The 16,365-nt window shown below is 35.5% G+C and overlaps 2 protein-coding genes across 3 annotated transcripts; both read left to right on the forward strand.

The window, feature by feature from the left end:
• The first annotated feature begins 884 nt into the window (after positions 1 to 884).
• Positions 885 to 8,134, forward strand: LOC147564411 (V-type proton ATPase catalytic subunit A). 2 transcript variants are annotated; one of them, XM_086645881.1, is made up of 21 exons: positions 885 to 1,542; positions 1,637 to 1,728; positions 2,055 to 2,181; positions 2,391 to 2,446; positions 2,538 to 2,594; positions 2,872 to 2,983; positions 3,091 to 3,128; positions 3,250 to 3,351; positions 4,337 to 4,393; positions 4,508 to 4,579; positions 4,684 to 4,785; positions 4,877 to 4,939; positions 5,018 to 5,150; positions 5,257 to 5,363; positions 5,613 to 5,807; positions 6,181 to 6,267; positions 6,392 to 6,496; positions 6,659 to 6,756; positions 6,856 to 6,934; positions 7,219 to 7,307; positions 7,732 to 8,134. In XM_086645881.1, the coding sequence occupies exons 2-21, from the start codon at positions 1,651 to 1,653 to the stop codon at positions 7,844 to 7,846; spliced, it is 1,872 nt and encodes a 623-aa protein (XP_086502007.1). In that variant the 5' UTR covers positions 885 to 1,542; positions 1,637 to 1,650; the 3' UTR covers positions 7,847 to 8,134. The 2 variants fall into 2 exon arrangements, with proteins under 2 accessions (XP_086502007.1, XP_086502015.1); XM_086645889.1 differs by having other exon boundaries at positions 1,331 to 1,532.
• Positions 8,135 to 9,834: 1,700 nt separating this feature from the next.
• On the forward strand, positions 9,835 to 16,257 carry LOC147564412 (glycosyltransferase BC10-like). The gene is made up of 11 exons (XM_086645902.1): positions 9,835 to 10,226; positions 11,018 to 11,532; positions 12,327 to 12,425; positions 14,253 to 14,353; positions 14,444 to 14,515; positions 14,631 to 14,721; positions 14,810 to 14,890; positions 15,123 to 15,182; positions 15,301 to 15,423; positions 15,542 to 15,580; positions 15,717 to 16,257. The coding sequence occupies exons 2-11, from the start codon at positions 11,164 to 11,166 to the stop codon at positions 15,843 to 15,845; spliced, it is 1,164 nt and encodes a 387-aa protein (XP_086502028.1). The 5' UTR covers positions 9,835 to 10,226; positions 11,018 to 11,163; the 3' UTR covers positions 15,846 to 16,257.
• The last annotated feature ends 108 nt before the right edge of the window (positions 16,258 to 16,365 follow it).

Raw genomic sequence — 16,365 nt, forward strand, 5'->3', positions numbered from 1 at the left:
GACCAATCAAAATAGTGGTAGTCAGACTCTTCGATCCTAATCAACATGCTCTGACCTATTGGTTGACTAATTAATACTCCCTCCGTCCCAAATTAAATGATTTAATTTTCTTTTGAGTTGTCCCATTGTAGTGTCCTATTTTTAAATATAAAGAAAAGAATTTTTTCGTTCTTTCCAATAATACTCATTACTATAAATGTAATGACAACTTTATTTAAACGTAAGTTAAAACTTTTTCGTTGTATTGTAAAAAAGTTAATGAATTTCAAAGTCAAACTCTAATTAATGATATTCTTAAAATGTTGGGCTTTCAAAATAGGTCATTCATTTTGGAACAGGGGGAGTAATATTTATTCATGCAACTCTTATAGAGCGCTCTCGGGCCACTCTAGAGTCGCACCATACTCAACGACCTCATAATGGTGATATTTATGTCCTTAATCCATTTAACTGTTATTTTTCATATAAGATAACTAATTTGACCGTCAAAGTCATTTGGTCGGCACCCCAACCCCTTCCCCCACAACAATCTCTGTATTAGTCTTAAACCCTCAGTTGATCTTTAAATAAGAAATTGTGTAGGAAATAGTGAAAAAAGAACAACCTTTAGCTATGTAAATAACACAACAAACTTTATAAATAACAACTGCCTTTCAGTTGAGTTATATATCTTGTGAGATAGAGTAAGGGGGACTTTTACAAATAACAACCGTCATTCAGTTGAGTTATATATCTAGTGAGATAGAGTAAGGGGGACATTAAGCAACTCATAATATGTTAGTGAATTCTAATTCATATTTTCTGAGTTCGGAGCTCTTTAGGAAGTAAAGGAATGACCCTCTTTAGGGAAATTAAGCTCTCTTTTACCTAACAATCACTTCTAGGAAGTAAAGGAATGACCCTCTTTAGGGAAATTAAGCTCTCTTTTACCTAACAATCACTTCGTGTTCGCCGGTAGAAATGATCCAAATTTCGATGATTGTTGAAGCGAAATATTGTTTTTGTAAGGGTTGAAAGAGTGTGAGTGACAGAGAAAGGGGGTTGGGGAGAAAAGTGAAAATTGGTCCTTCTAATTACTAATTCCATATATGTTAGGCAAAAATAGAAAGTAAATATTTTAAATAAGGAATAATACCTCATGGATGAGAGGATTTTAGATCTTATCCATTGGAGCTTAGAAAAGCTAGGAGAAGGCAGAAAAAGAAAATGGAGAGAAGGGTAGTTTGGTCATTCCAAAAACACGGGAGCCTAATCCAAATATTTCATGTTATGTGGGGTCAATATCAAAATCTCTTTGAATAAAATGCAGTTAGTTACCAATATGAATGATATAGATGCCGGTTTTTTATTGGAGAACATCGATGTGTATCTAGTTATTGTCGTATTAAAAGTTTACTACTCAAAGAACTCCACGTTTTATTGTGTGGCAAATTTCCGATTACTGGTTTTCTCGGATTTGGATCTTCGCTGCTGTTGAAGTGCAAATCCTCTCTCTCTCTCTCTCTCTCTCTACAAAAGTATAGTTGCTGCTGGTAACCCTAGGTTAGTACACCTGATCTGTTTCGATTTCTTCAGTTTTGACTATAAGATCTTTGAATTTTGGTTTCTAATCATCTTATCATTTGAAATATCGTAGTTCTTTCTGCAAAAATGCCGTCAGTCTATGGAGCTCGATTGACAACATTTGAGGATTCTGAGAAAGAAAGCGAGTATGGTTATGTCCGCAAGGTAATCATTGATTTTGACCTATTATTTTATTTTTTTCGGATTTGGACAATTCAGATTCTTACGATTAGGTTTCTGGATTTGATCGTGGTTCAGATTTACGACTTAGGTGTTAGTTAATCTAGTTTTGAAGATGAGGTTTTAGTGAATCTAATGATCTGAAAGAGATCGATTGATTTTCTTTTTATCTAATTAATTCTTATAGTCAATCTCAATTTTACTTAATTAATAAGTGATTTGAGTGATCAGTCTGGTGATTTGATTATGTAAACTTTATGAGTTTTTAACTCTTCTTTTATGTTCCTTGCTTTTTTGTCATATCTTTGCAGGTATCAGGACCTGTCGTTGTTGCAGATGGAATGGCAGGGGCTGCTATGTATGAACTTGTACGTGTTGGAAATGACAATCTTATCGGGGAAATTATTCGACTGGAAGGAGATTCTGCTACCATTCAAGGTATTCGATTTTGATTTGTACTCTAATAAACTTTGCTATTTCGATATTTTACCCTTTCACGTAAGTGTTCTATAATTCTTGTTGGTCTCTTAGTATCACTACATTCATTCAGATTTAGTGCTGAACATCGCTTTCATTTCAGAGTTGTTCTTCTATTGGAATACGAAATCCACAATTCTTCTTATTTGATCTTTGTTATAATATTTCAGTGTATGAAGAAACAGCTGGGTTGACCGTGAATGACCCGGTTTTAAGAACCCATAAGGTATTTTTTGGCTATTTTGTTCTACACTGTCTTTTTCAAAGATAACGTACAATGTTTGCTTCATACTACAGCTGATGAGTTTTCTTTTCAGCCCCTTTCAGTGGAGTTGGGACCTGGAATCTTGGGAAACATTTTTGATGGTATTCAGGTTTGTTAAAAGCTTCAGCTCACTAGAAATGTTCATCTTCATTTATTTCATGATTATCTTTTTTGACTCTTGGTAACACGGTACCTCTTAAAAACATAAACAGCAAAAGGAATATTCACAACAATGCCTATTCAATGATTTTTTGTGTAGTTTGGCTTTAACTCTTCAACCATTCAACTCTGCTTCTCATGTTACATGATCTTATGGAGTAAATAGGCAAGCTACTAGAACAAGTTCACAATGTTAACTAAATATTGGTTTTTTTTTTTTATGCCAGAGACCTCTGAAAACCATTGCCAAAAGATCTGGTGATGTCTACATCCCTCGTGGTGTCGCTGTCCCTGCTCTTGACAAAGATATACTTTGGGAATTCCAACCTAAGAAACTAGGTAATGTTTGAAAATTGTATCTGCTTAACATGTGAATATCATGTTGTGGTTGTCTTGAGTGGTAAAGTACATAACCATTTCTTATGTATTTTCTTTTCTGATTGCAGGCGAGGGTGACCTATTAACTGGTGGAGACTTATATGCTGTAAGTTAAATGATGAGTACTCATCCTTTTCAAATGTGAAATACCACCTTGAAAACATTCCGTGTTAGTTCAACAAATTGTCCTCTTATCTAAGTCATTTTTTGTTAATATTTTATTGCAGACTGTTTTTGAGAATAGTTTGATGCAACATCATATTGCACTTCCTCCTGATGCCATGGGAAAGATCACATATGTTGCCCCAGCTGGTCAGTACTCACTACAGGTTGGTTTCTTTATCTTTTCTGTATCTAGGTTTGGATCTGGGGATGCTAGGCTTGATGAGTTTTAGTGACTTGTATGTTTTCATTGGTGTAATATAACATTTAGAAATTCCATCTCTTAAATTAATTTTGTCTGTTTCTTGTTATCATGGTGCCAAATACAGTAAAAAGATGTCATGCCCGACCAGTTTCATTGTAGGGTTTTTACTTATCAATTCACTACTTAGTGGTTGTAATTCCAAACTTGTTTCATGAGCATTAGCATTTGACTTTTCTTATCTTCATGTTGTTTTTTATGTTCAGATCAAGCTGTATTTTGATATTTCAATTTTCAAAACATTTTTATCAAATTTTAGATGAGATAATGTTTGTCTACCTTGAAAATTGAAATTTACTATGTAATATGAATATCACTTTTTAAGTTTTTTCTGCCGTATCTGATAGATACTCTGATACTCATACTGGAGTTCTCATATCTGACACTCTAGTCTCCAGTCACTTCAGTAAGTATGAAGTTATTGCATGACCATCTTGTGTGAACTTGTAGACATTTGTGTTGCACCGCAAAATAACAGTCTAAATAGAGGGTTTTTTTGTGTTTAATGCAACAATGGTTAGTACAAAGTAAAATATAGTCGTTAAGTACAAAAATGAAGGACCTAATAACTACGAGAAGAAAATTTCTTGTTCTTGTTCAAAGAAAAGAAAAACTACGAGAAGTAAAAAGTTTAATACAACCTTATCCTTTGCTGTCTTTTCTCACTTGCCTTATCTGACTCCTCATATTGGTTCTCGGTACCGATACCCATAAAGACGTCCATGTTGTAAGTCATTTATGTGTTTCTTGAGAATTTATCAATGGGACTATATTGTTTTTATACTTACGAGTTATGATCTATTGAGGCTATATAAAGTACGAATATTCTTGGTGAAAAAATGATTATTTTTGATCGTGATTGTATCTTGACCAGCTTTCAACGTATGCAGGATACTGTTCTAGAGCTGGAGTTCCAAGGCGTTAAGAAACAGTTTACCATGCTTCAGGTTATTTTCTTTCCTTTGTAAATATTTGAAGTTTTGAACTAGGTCGTTATCATGTACTTGCATTTTGCATTGCTACCACTTTCTAACATCAGCTTATACTTCATTCATCTGCAGACTTGGCCTGTCCGTACACCTAGACCTGTTGCGTCAAAACTTGCCGCTGATACACCTCTCCTAACTGGGCAGGTAATATGCGATCGTCACAGTGGTCATGTTGCATTCACACGAGTCTATGACTGCTATATTTCAATAATTGGTTGTTTCTGACGATTTTGTGTATGCTTACGTAGCGAGTACTTGATGCACTTTTCCCCTCCGTTCTTGGAGGAACTTGTGCCATTCCTGGAGCTTTTGGTTGCGGGAAAACAGTTATTAGTCAAGCTCTTTCTAAGGTGATTTCTCTTTGGTTATTGTTATTGGTATATGAAATTTTTGAGGATCGACCGCGATTCATGTTTTCTAAGCATAATCATTCACACGCAGTACTCTAACTCCGACACCGTGGTTTATGTTGGTTGCGGAGAAAGAGGAAATGAGATGGCAGAGGTGCGTAAAACTTTGTTTTCCTATTAATTCTTCAACTTCATTACTTCATATGTTAACTTTGAACTCTACATTATGCAGGTTCTTATGGACTTCCCTCAATTAACAATGACGTTGCCGGATGGTCGTGAAGAATCTGTCATGAAACGTACTACTCTTGTAGCTAATACTTCTAACATGCCTGTGGCTGCCCGAGAGGCCTCCATCTATACAGGTAATATTATTGGTCCTGCCGATACCCGTTAAACCATTTACGTGAAATTTTGATATCACCTATGTACATTAAGCTAACTCCTAGTTCCTGTATGTGGTATTTCCAGGCATCACAATTGCTGAATATTTCAGAGATATGGGTTACAATGTTAGTATGATGGCTGATTCCACATCTCGTTGGGCAGAAGCTTTGCGTGAAATTTCAGGGCGTTTGGTAATTATTTTATCTTAATACCCTGAGTTGAAATTTGCAGCATATCACTCATTCTTTTGTTTCGAATCTTGAGGTAGTACGGTTTTACATGTTGTTTGGGTATTTTTATGTCAACACTTATTTTTATTCTAATATTTTTATTCTAATACCATTTTCTATATTTTAAGTTGTTTTACGTATTGTTTGTTTTTGTCCAATTTAATTGTGAAATCAAATTTACTGATGGGTTGAACAAAACCTTAAATGCAGGCTGAAATGCCTGCTGATAGTGGTTATCCTGCATATCTTGCAGCACGTTTAGCCTCTTTCTACGAACGTGCTGGTAAAGTGAAATGTCTTGGTGGCCCAGAACGTACTGGTAGTGTCACAATTGTCGGTGCAGTTTCTCCTCCAGGAGGAGATTTCTCCGACCCTGTTACATCTGCAACTCTCAGTATTGTCCAGGTAAGAATGAACTTCCAAACCCATTCACTTTCTAAGCGAACAGCATAAACATCAGAGTGGCAATTATAGAAGTCAGGATTAAGATGTTAGCACTTAGCATTACACTAAATGTTCTTCTAACTGTGGATACAGAATCGTTCATTGTAAGCCATATGGGCCATATTAATCATGAAATAGATATGCTCATTTTGTTGTCTCTCCATCTGTGTGCGTAGGATTTTTTTTGAAGTTATTAAGCATGAATCGAGTATCTGGTTCACTAAAAAAACATGGTCCTACTTCCTAAATATCCCTTTCTAGTCTATGTATGCGGTGCTCGATGTTCTCTTTTTGTCATATGCTTTATCTTTGTCTATCTATCATTGTTTTGTAGGTTTTCTGGGGGTTGGACAAGAAACTTGCTCAGAGAAAGCATTTCCCTTCTGTAAACTGGCTTATTTCATACTCAAAATACTCAACGGTATTATCATCTTCTGCAATTTTATCTTCTATTAAGACGTTGCAGATTCTTTTGTCCCCTTGGATATCTACAAGGTGGTTAATCAATTATTTTGACTCTCACGCACAATTTCTTCTTCTTGCAGGCCTTAGAGTCTTTCTATGAACAATTCGATTCAGACTTCATTGATATTAGGACTAAAGCTCGTGAAGTGCTACAAAGAGAAGATGATCTGAATGAAATTGTGCAAGTATGTTGGCTTCCTCGCTCCAATTTTTTTTTATCTTACCTGTAGATAAGATCCACTTATGGCCTATTAGATCTTGAATTTTTCTGTTATTGTTTGAATGAATAATTTGTTTTTTTAATTAGTCGCCACTGATGTGCTAATTATGAGGCTTTTATATCGTAGCTTGTTGGAAAAGATGCTTTAGCAGAAACAGATAAGATCATTCTGGAGACAGCAAAGCTTCTGAGAGAAGATTACCTAGCTCAGAACGCATTTACCCCGTAAGTATCAATATACTCGCATATCTGATGAATTCTAGTTCTTTTTCTTAGTTTTATCTGTGAAATCTGTTTCTTATATATTTTATATAATCTCGACAGATACGACAAGTTCTGTCCGTTCTACAAATCTGTGTGGATGATGCGCAACATTATCCATTTCTATAATTTGGCCAACCAGGTAAAGCTTTCGATATCTCTGGTTTTCAGCTTCCCCTTAAAAGCTCCATTTGTTATGAGAAATAGCTATAACAAACGTAAATATCGAAATATAATTAAAACTTGAAGGATATAAATTTATCTTAAATAAAAGCTTAGAACATGTTTTTTTTTTCGATATTTGTGGTCAGAGCGCTTTGAACATAAACAGGACTAAGACGTAATTTAGGGCGGTTACCACTAGCTAAGATGTGATATGCAATTTGGCAATTGTCCTTCAATGCATTTACTGGATTTCATCTGCAGACAGTGGAGCGAGGAGCTGGAACAGATGGCCAGAAGATAACATATTCTGTTATCAAGCAACGGATGGGAGATCTCTTCTACCGATTAGTGTAAGTGAAATAATAGACAAATAACTAAAAGGAATGATACAAGAATTTTTATACATCCAAATGTACTTTATTTGCTCATTTTCCGAGAATGAGACACTTGACTTGATTCTCAGACCTCCGACAAGGAAAGTAGATCAATGAGCTTTGCTGAGGCGAGGCTATGAACTAGCTTACTGTTAGTTGAATTCAGAACTTCAGATGCCAATATTCAGTTCGCTAGTTACCTGAACTCCAATATTAAATAGCCATTATTACCCCAATAGTTTCTCTAGTAGTTTTTCAGCTAGTGTCCCTTGTTTCTATGAAGCCTCGTTCTCCGATCACAATCTTAAACATATTACTTGTAATCTTTTATATCCTTATATTAGCATATCGATGTTGACGATATCACAAACTCTTGTTTCCTTTTCCTTGCGTTATACAGGTCTCAGAAGTTTGAGGATCCAGCAGAAGGGGAAGCAGCTTTGGTAGCTAAATTCACCAAACTTCACGAGGATCTCACTACCGGTTTCAGGAACCTAGAAGATGAAACTCGATAGACAGAGAGTTGCTTTCGTAACTCCACACTGATACATGCTGAACCACTCCAGGTACTTAGTATTTTTTTTCTTTTCCATTGGAGCAAACACTGCCGACTATGGGATTGTATCCATAATGACTTTGGTTCTGCTGGTTAGGGTTTTGTTGTAGTTGGATTTGTGTGTCCTTAGTTGTTTTTGTATTTCTTTCGATTTTTTTGTCTTCTAGTTCTTGATCAAATAAAAGAAACAAACCAAGTGTATTACATACAATTAATAGAATAAGATCTTGGATCAGTTCTTTACCTAGATTGTTGGAGTTTGTACTTGTTTCCTTTTATTTGCGCTCTTCATTCATTGATACCGGTTGACCCGGAGATCTCGGGGAGCTAATCAGTTGGTACACCTCTTATTTATAAATTACTTGCAAGGATGAGTGCACAACTAATATGTTCATATGCATTCATCCAAGGTAGTAAAAAAGGTTACTAGTTTTGGCTAGTATATTATATTATCTATGAAAATTTATTTTTTCTTAACATTATTGTACAAATATCCTTCAATAAAGTTATTCGTCGGACTTCTAAATTAGGCGAGAATCGTGCTTCTTGACCAATTGTATTGTTTTTCTATAACTTCGTTTATGAAGCTCTTGTGTGTCTCTCTCGGGTCCCCTTTTTATTATTTCGTCCAAAAAGAATAGTTCCTCTAATTCTATGAATTTTTCTATAACATAGTATTATTTTTTTCTTGAACATCAGTTGGTGGTTGGGGTGTAGCGTTGACCTTTTTCAGCCTCTTCAAAAGTCATGCTAATATTTGCAAGGAAAACGTCAGACTCTGCCGCCTAAGACCAAGACAGCCAGTTAAACATGCAAATTCAAATATTGTAGTTATCATTGAAAAGAATAGAAAGAGGAAGAAATGGTCTTGAGAAACTCGTGGATATGAAAGTTCTAACATTTTTTTGTTGAAGGATGAAAGTTCTAACATACTTCCAAATCGTCTTGGCCTCCAAAGAGGGAAACGGAAAAAAAACAAGCCCTAGAAAAGATAAAATGTTCTTTTTCTCTTGAATGTCAAGAAGGAAAATCTGACCAACTCAGCAAGGTGCCCAAAATATGACCCCACCAAAATGGGCATCCAACGATGACCAACTTCTTACAATGAGTTAATTTTTGCTCTTTTTATTGTAAACTGATCTCACATTGGTGACAAGACGGAGTGTGGTGCTTCTTAAGAGGTTAAACGTCCTTGTTTAGTAAGACTTTTTAAAACCATGAGGTTAAGTCGTTCAGATGTCCCAAAGTAGACAGTATCATTAGCAGCTCAGAAGGTTGGTCTGCATCATTATATAATACGTTATCGGCACGATCTATTCTACTGTGATGTGATCTTGGGAGGGTGTGTTGTAAAACAATCCCAAATTGGTGGTGAAACAAAGTGTGGTGCTCCTCTTAAGAGGTTAAGTACCCCAGTCCTGAAGGCTGGTCTGCGTCGTCCTATAACACTTTCTTCATTTTTCATGGTTAGAAATCATGAAATTTTGTTCACGGGCGTCGATGGCTCTTATTTCTCTCACTTCTTTCTCTTCCTTCCCATATCTCTTTCCCTTTTCTATGGAAGGGAGAGAAGAACTAGAGAGGTAAAATAATTGAGTGTACATTAATATTTTGTTTTTCTTGAGAATTGTTTGATAGTATGAGACGGTTATACACTCTTGCAGCACATTCAATGAAGATATACATCAAACACAAAAATGACCTCTTTTTAATTTACAAAAAATGCAAAGTTTATTGTATTACACCTATAAAAATTGGTAAAATATGTCAACAACTTGATGTTGTAGCCCTACCCCTATGAATTATACCGAAGATATACAAATATTATGTAAATACAGTTAAAATATGGGTTAAGGCGAACATAAAGCACGTTTATGTTGACAACTTGACGAGGCAGGAAAAAAAAATACTTTAGCATATATATAATCTCGTATTTGGTAAATACGTGGAACATAATTAGTACTAATAATTATAATAATAATATTATTCTCGGGCTGAATTGTTCTTTGTTTTGGAAAACACACACGACGGCGAGAGAAAAAAAACCTAGAGAGAGAAAAAAACAAATAAACTAGAGAGAGAAAATAAACTAATCAAAGACAGAAAACAGAAAAACCCCTCGTTCTCCCTCAATTTTCTTTCCTTATTTATTCTCTTTCTCTCTCTCTTTTTGTTCTTCTATTTTATCTCTCTTGGTCTTCCTTTTTATGCCCTAGATCTCGAAAACCAGCAATCTCAGCTTAGATCTATCTATTAATCCAATTGTCTTTCTTCCAATCCGATATTCGAGTTCAATAGACAGAGATCCTTATCTGAGCTCATTGAGCTCTATTTCCAAGGTAACGATTTTTTTTTTTTCTTATATAACAAGTTCATACTTTGAATTCTGTTTGGTTGTCGATCAGCTTCGTCAATGTTAAGATCAGATACCTTTCATTGAGAAGTTGAGCTAGAAAAGACCGTGGAATTGGTTTCTGTTTTGAGATTTTTCTAGAAAATTTTAGTTGAATCTGGTTAAGTTTTATTGCGCTATATCTATACTGTTTTGATGATTCCTGAACTGAACATGCCAATGGAATGCATTGGGTTGCGTTAGGTTAAATTAGTACTGGATTGATATTGGCATTTGAATTTCTCTTTGAGAATCAAATTCTAGAATACTTTAAAAGGTTTTGTAAGTTATCTTCCTCAGGATCGGCTTGACTTGCCTGAAATTTTAGTTGGATTGATAGCTGAAGCGTCTGTTTATTTGCTTGGCACTTGGCAGTTTAGTCGGATTGATCTGATTTTTGTTGATGACAATTCTTTTCCAAAAAAATTCGCTTCAAGAATTTTTTTTTTCCGCTCAAAGATAGATCTTCTTTTTGGAGTTAACTTTCTCTGGACATGTATATCTGTGAGAACAGTCCCACATGGGAGAAAGGGTATCTAGCAACCAAGAATATAATGTCTAGGTCCTCTCCACTCATTGCCAATTGGTTTTGAGTTGGATGACCATAAACTTATCAATATCTTGTGTCCTGTTTGTCATCGACTAGATAATATTTTGTTTTGTATATATGAAGTGGTCCGTTTAACAAGTTGGCATTGCTAAAGAATATGACTTTTTTCGTTGGTTTTTTTTTTTCAGATTCTTTTGTGAACGAGTTCATAGACATTTGAAGGTTAAGTTCATTTGCTGGTGACAAGTAACCTATCCCATTATAAGTTTCTCATGGGCTTGAATCTTAAGGAAGGAAGATCTATTTAGTTTCTACTCTGATGTGATTATTATAAATGAAGCAATCTCAGTTTCATCGTCTAGGCGTTGGCGATTCACAGCGCCAACGACCTCCTTTAAAGGGGCCAGTATGGATTATTATCTTGGTTTCCATGGTAAGCCTGTTAGTATTTGGTGCTTATATTTATCCACCACGAGGCTATCCTACCTGTTATATATTCTCTTCAAGTAGTTGTAGCTCTCCATCAGAATGGCTTCCAGTTGCTCCTGTCAGGGAGCTTACTGATGCTGAGATTGCAGCTCGTGGTGTCTTCCGAGATATGTTGCAGATGCCTCCTATTCAGTCAAAAAACCCAAAAATTGCCTTCATGTTCTTGACTCCTGGCACATTGCCTTTTGAAAAGCTATGGGATAAATTCTTCCATGTAAGTTATATACACTCATTTGTGCCTTTCCCCAAACAGGGGTTTCTATTTTGGTACTACAATTCTATATTATGACCTCTTGGCCCAGCTAGAGATGGAAGACTTGGTGCTTTATGGACTATTGAATTCGTAATTGCTTATTGATTTCTCAATACTTCATTGTGGTCCCAATATCACCTTTCTTTTACATAACATTAACATATCACCTTTAAGGAGGATATTTGGGTAACTATTATAGCATCTGAGGATAGTAAGACATAGCAAACTTTCGCCTACACATACTACACAGGTTCAATTGAGCAGACAATTTATTGACTAGACAAAGGGAAACTAGGTAGAAAGCTAATTTCACTAATATGACGAAGCAAATGAGGCAACAAAGAAATTGTTTACACAGGCAGGAATCAAATACATTCTTATGTGGAAGTCCCAGAAGTGTGGGAGTCTCAACTTCAATGATGAGATTATAAATAAAAAATTCGTTCTGTTCCTTAGATGTAAGTGACTTATCTAATGTCTGACTCAGGTTCTGGAAACTTAAAGTTCTGAACTCTGAAAGATCGAACCTCTGCTCTAGGTCTCACTATCTCAGTTATATGGTTAACATTGTTGCTGTGAAGATATTCAGGGAAAAAAATTTTGGGTATCACGTTTTAGAGAGTGGAATTTTTGGGCACTAGTGATTCATCTCTCTTTCTGATAACTGGTTTCAGAATATCTTTTGCACTCAATTTGATAAGAATTGTCTTGTGCATTTTATTCAACTCAGAATCGTACTTCACCTGTTTTGCTAGGGTCATGAAGGCAGATTTTCAGTTTATGTCCACGCTTCTAGGGAAAAACCAGTACATTTGAGCAGATATTTTGTGAACAGAGACATCCACAGTGAGAAGGTAAGTGAATTTTATTACTACTGCATGAGTTACTATTTTGGTTAGATGGTTATTTCGTCATTGCTGTGATAGATTATTCAGGGAAGGAGTTCTTGGTGTATTTGGTTATTACATTTAAAAGAGTGGCGTTTTAGGCACTAGTGATTTAGCTTTCTTGAGCAATTTGATTGCCCATAAATCCCGGTAGAGGATTGTTCCAGAAATCCCCTAGATTGATGACAAATATATAATTTTCGGGATTTTTGGAGGTAAACAACTAAGGTATGTGGGAAAGAGATTTGTTAGTGTCATAAGAATTGTTTACGTAGCTACCAAACACCAGGTCTAGCAATGTTGTTTTAATTCCTAATCCAAACAGAAACAGTCATGGGGGTTCGATATCTGAATACTTAAATGTTTGGTGATTCTATACTACATAAGCTCGAATTATAGAATTCTGTTGATATGCCACAAATTAGAGTTCCATTATATTTTCATTATACGGTCACGAGGCCCCTGGAGGCGCCTCGAGGCAAGGCGGTCACGAGGTGCCTCGAGGCATATTATACTATTTTTTTGAGAAATCGACTACGATCTATGTTAGTCGTTACAAGGCATTGATACATCATGAAGATGTGATAGGCACAATAACCGCCTATTTTAAAGTTTTAAACCATTGATGAAAGAGGCCTAAAGCCCGACAAATTTATTACATTATTTACTGTATCTATTGCCTAAATTACATGGGGTAAATCATGATGGCAAACCGCTTCCACCGAGACTCGATCACATGACCTCCTGGGCTTAAGAGGGGGTGTTCCATTGCACCAACGGGTGGTGGACAAAACCTTATACTATTGAGAAGAGGAACTCTTTAGAAATTTTGGTTTTGCTTTTCACTATTATTTTTGAGTTGTTTGGCAACACACAAGACTTCATACTATGGTTGTAAAGTAGAAAAACTTGTTATGCTATGTTTGTACATAATTGATGTCATTTTCTTTACCAATCTTTTCTTTCTTCGTGTTTTACGCCTCGAGGCACCGCCTTGCCTTGAGAGAGCAAACCTCCTTGAGCACATATGGATAACTTGATCTACCTTTTTCTGAAAAATTGGAACTCGGAAGTCTTACAGGGTTGTCTTTATAACAGAAATCTTATATTAAACTCATTACCTCTTCTTTGATCGTTTTCTTCGTGACTCACGCTGCAGTTTGTTTAGGCGTAAAAAATCATAACCTGTGGTTCTATTCCTGGAGAGTGGCTGGACAACCTTCTTAGCATGTGAAACCTTCCTTGTTAAAACATAAAATGAACTTCCCTTTTTAGTTTTTACGTCCTTTGCTACCGAAGACTTAGAAACTTAATGCAGCCAGTTTCTGTCTCGTCAGTGAGTCATGGAATTAACGACAACAAAATTATTACTCCCTCCATCCCATTTTGTTTGTAGTTTTGGGGAATTCAACTTATTAAGGAGACTTTATTTATTGTTGACAAAAAGAAACACTTTCCTAAACTACCCTCATTTAACTTAGAGTATCTCATTACATATAACATTGGTAGAAGTGTAGAACCAATTAGAACTTTTTATTGGTATTGAAATTAAAGGGTAGTTTTGGAAGTGCCATCATTTTAATATTTGAATGAATATTATAAAAGGAAAGTAACTAAACATTTTGGGACATCCATAAAAGGAATAACAACCAAACAAAATGGGACGGAGGAAGTAATTTCTAAGAAGAAAGAAGTTTACTTTGTTGTTTATTTACCTAACCATATAATTCTTTGCTTACTATATGGAAATGGAATAAAACTAGATTTTTATTGCTTATACTCATATAAGTATAGGTGGCATGGGGAAAAATCTCAATGGTTGACGCAGAGAGGCGGCTTCTGGCAAGGGCCTTCCAGGACCCTGACAACCAGCATTTTGTACTTCTTTCAGACAGGTGACTGTTTAAAAAATTGCTTTCGCCACTGTGTTCTTCCTCCAACTGTGTCATGATCAGATTTTGAACAATTTATTTCTTCTATTGCAGTTGTATACCACTGCATAACTTCGATTATGTGTTCAACTATTTGATGGATACAAATATCAGCTTTGTTGATTGGTAAGCTAGCTGTTCATACTTCATAATTGAATTTGGTATAAAAATCAGAAAGCTTCCAATTTCATATACTACTTGAAGTCGGGAAGAAACTTCATTTTTGCTTGTTTTATTTCAGCTTTGAAGATCCAGGCCCACATGGATCCGGCAGGTATTCCGAGCATATGTTACCTGAAGTTGAGAAGAAAGATTTTAGGAAAGGTGCACAGGTAAACATATACAATCGAGATGTGAAAAATGGTAGCACAATTATCTTTGTCTTCTATCGTGATAGTACTAATCCATCTACGCATTCAGTGGTTCACAATGAAGCGGCAGCATGTCATGATAGTTCTGGCCGACAGTCTTTATTACACAAAATTCAAGCTTTACTGCAAGGTAGATGTCTTTTTTGTCAAAACATGGTTTATTGTTAGCTTCATGCCTCAAAGTAACCCTCATATGTTTTATGTTTTTATTTCAGCTTTTACTTTGTTCAGTGTGTAAATATGTATCACATTACCATAATACCATTTTAGTATCCATTTGGATTTAAAGATAGAAGCCTTAAAATTATGGGCATATTTGATGTTTTTGAACCGTACTGATGAAATATCTTCAATTTCCACAGCCAGGTATGGAGGGCCGCAATTGTTACGCTGATGAACATTACTTGCCAACGTTTTTCAATGTCAGTGCATATAACTTCAACCTATATTAGTCACTGCTTGTTGACATAACAAATTAATAAATAGATAATCCTTCTTTAGCGTAACTAATGTTTCCTTTCTTTTTCTGCGTGTTTTCAGATGATTGATCCTGGAGGTATAGCCAATTGGTCCGTTACACATGTTGATTGGTCAGAGGGAAAGTGGCATCCAAAAGCTTACCGAGCTCAGGATGTTACATACGAGCTCCTAAAGAACATTACGGTAAAATCTACTTAATTTCACTTTCTTCTTTTTGATCTTCGGCAATAGGGGATTTGTTTCGTACTTTCACAATATTACGTTGATGGATCGTCTTCTGATGTTATTTTATCTGAAACAGTCCATTGACGAGAGTTTCCACGTAACAAGTGACCAGAGGGTATGTATATCATCTTGATTTGTTCAAGTTATTTGAGCCGATGTTTTTCTTCATTTGCTTATGCTTTTATATATCTGTTTTGTTGGGACAACTTCAAACTATAGTTATCGATTTTGATTTGGTGTTGGTACTGCAGAAGTTAGCTATGGAAAAGTCTTGCATGTGGAATGGAATGAAAAGACCGTGTTATTTATTCGCGAGAAAATTCTACCCCGAAACTCTCGACAATTTGATGCATCATTTCTCCAATTATACCACGATTTGAGTATCTCATTTTGATTATTATTTTTTGGTGGGACGAACATCAGCTTTTCGACCCCTATGGCTTCTACGTAGAAAATATTAGCACACAGCCAAATTATAGATTTGCTCGGAAGAAAAAATGTTCTTGACTGCTGATTTTAGGTCCTCATGGAGTGGAAACGGAGCTTCTTTCTCCAGAGCAACAACTAGTGTTTCTTCTCTGCTGCTAGGGTTTGAGCAATGCCCATAATTATCTTTACTAATTTAGTAACTAATCTTGTTTATGGTTTGCCCATTTAGATTTTTTTTTTTTTGCCTTTTTGTTTTATTTTGATTACAACATTGAAACAGAAATTTTGGGGTTCTAATCTTTAAGTGGATAATGATTCTTGATTTTGTAAAGCAGGAAATGTCAGTTGCAAATTTGAGTTACAGAATTCTTTTTTTTTTTTTTTTTTGCTTTGTTTACTTTCAATTCAGCCTATGATCTGAAACTGCATATTTTGAACAAATATTGAAGTCAGAATAATACTCCATTTATG

Source organism: Eschscholzia californica, unplaced genomic scaffold (assembly GCF_041429995.1).
Source record: "Eschscholzia californica isolate CP2 unplaced genomic scaffold, dmEscCali1.0.p SCAF_1, whole genome shotgun sequence".
NCBI lineage: Eukaryota > Viridiplantae > Streptophyta > Magnoliopsida > Ranunculales > Papaveraceae > Eschscholzia > Eschscholzia californica.

Bases quoted from the DNA above. Each gene is read 5' to 3' on its own strand.
- LOC147564411 (XM_086645881.1), top strand. From the start codon at position 1,651: ATGCCGTCAGTCTATGGAGCTCGATTGACAACATTTGAGGATTCTGAG. The intron at 1,729-2,054 runs GTAATCATTGAT...ATATCTTTGCAG, and splicing joins AGTATGGTTATGTCCGCAAG to GTATCAGGACCTGTCGTTGT. The intron at 3,352-4,336 runs GTTGGTTTCTTT...CAACGTATGCAG, and splicing joins CTGGTCAGTACTCACTACAG to GATACTGTTCTAGAGCTGGA.
- LOC147564412 (XM_086645902.1), top strand. From the start codon at position 11,164: ATGAAGCAATCTCAGTTTCATCGTCTAGGCGTTGGCGATTCACAGCGC. The intron at 14,516-14,630 runs GTAAGCTAGCTG...GTTTTATTTCAG, and splicing joins AATATCAGCTTTGTTGATTG to CTTTGAAGATCCAGGCCCAC. The intron at 15,424-15,541 runs GTAAAATCTACT...TATCTGAAACAG, and splicing joins AGCTCCTAAAGAACATTACG to TCCATTGACGAGAGTTTCCA.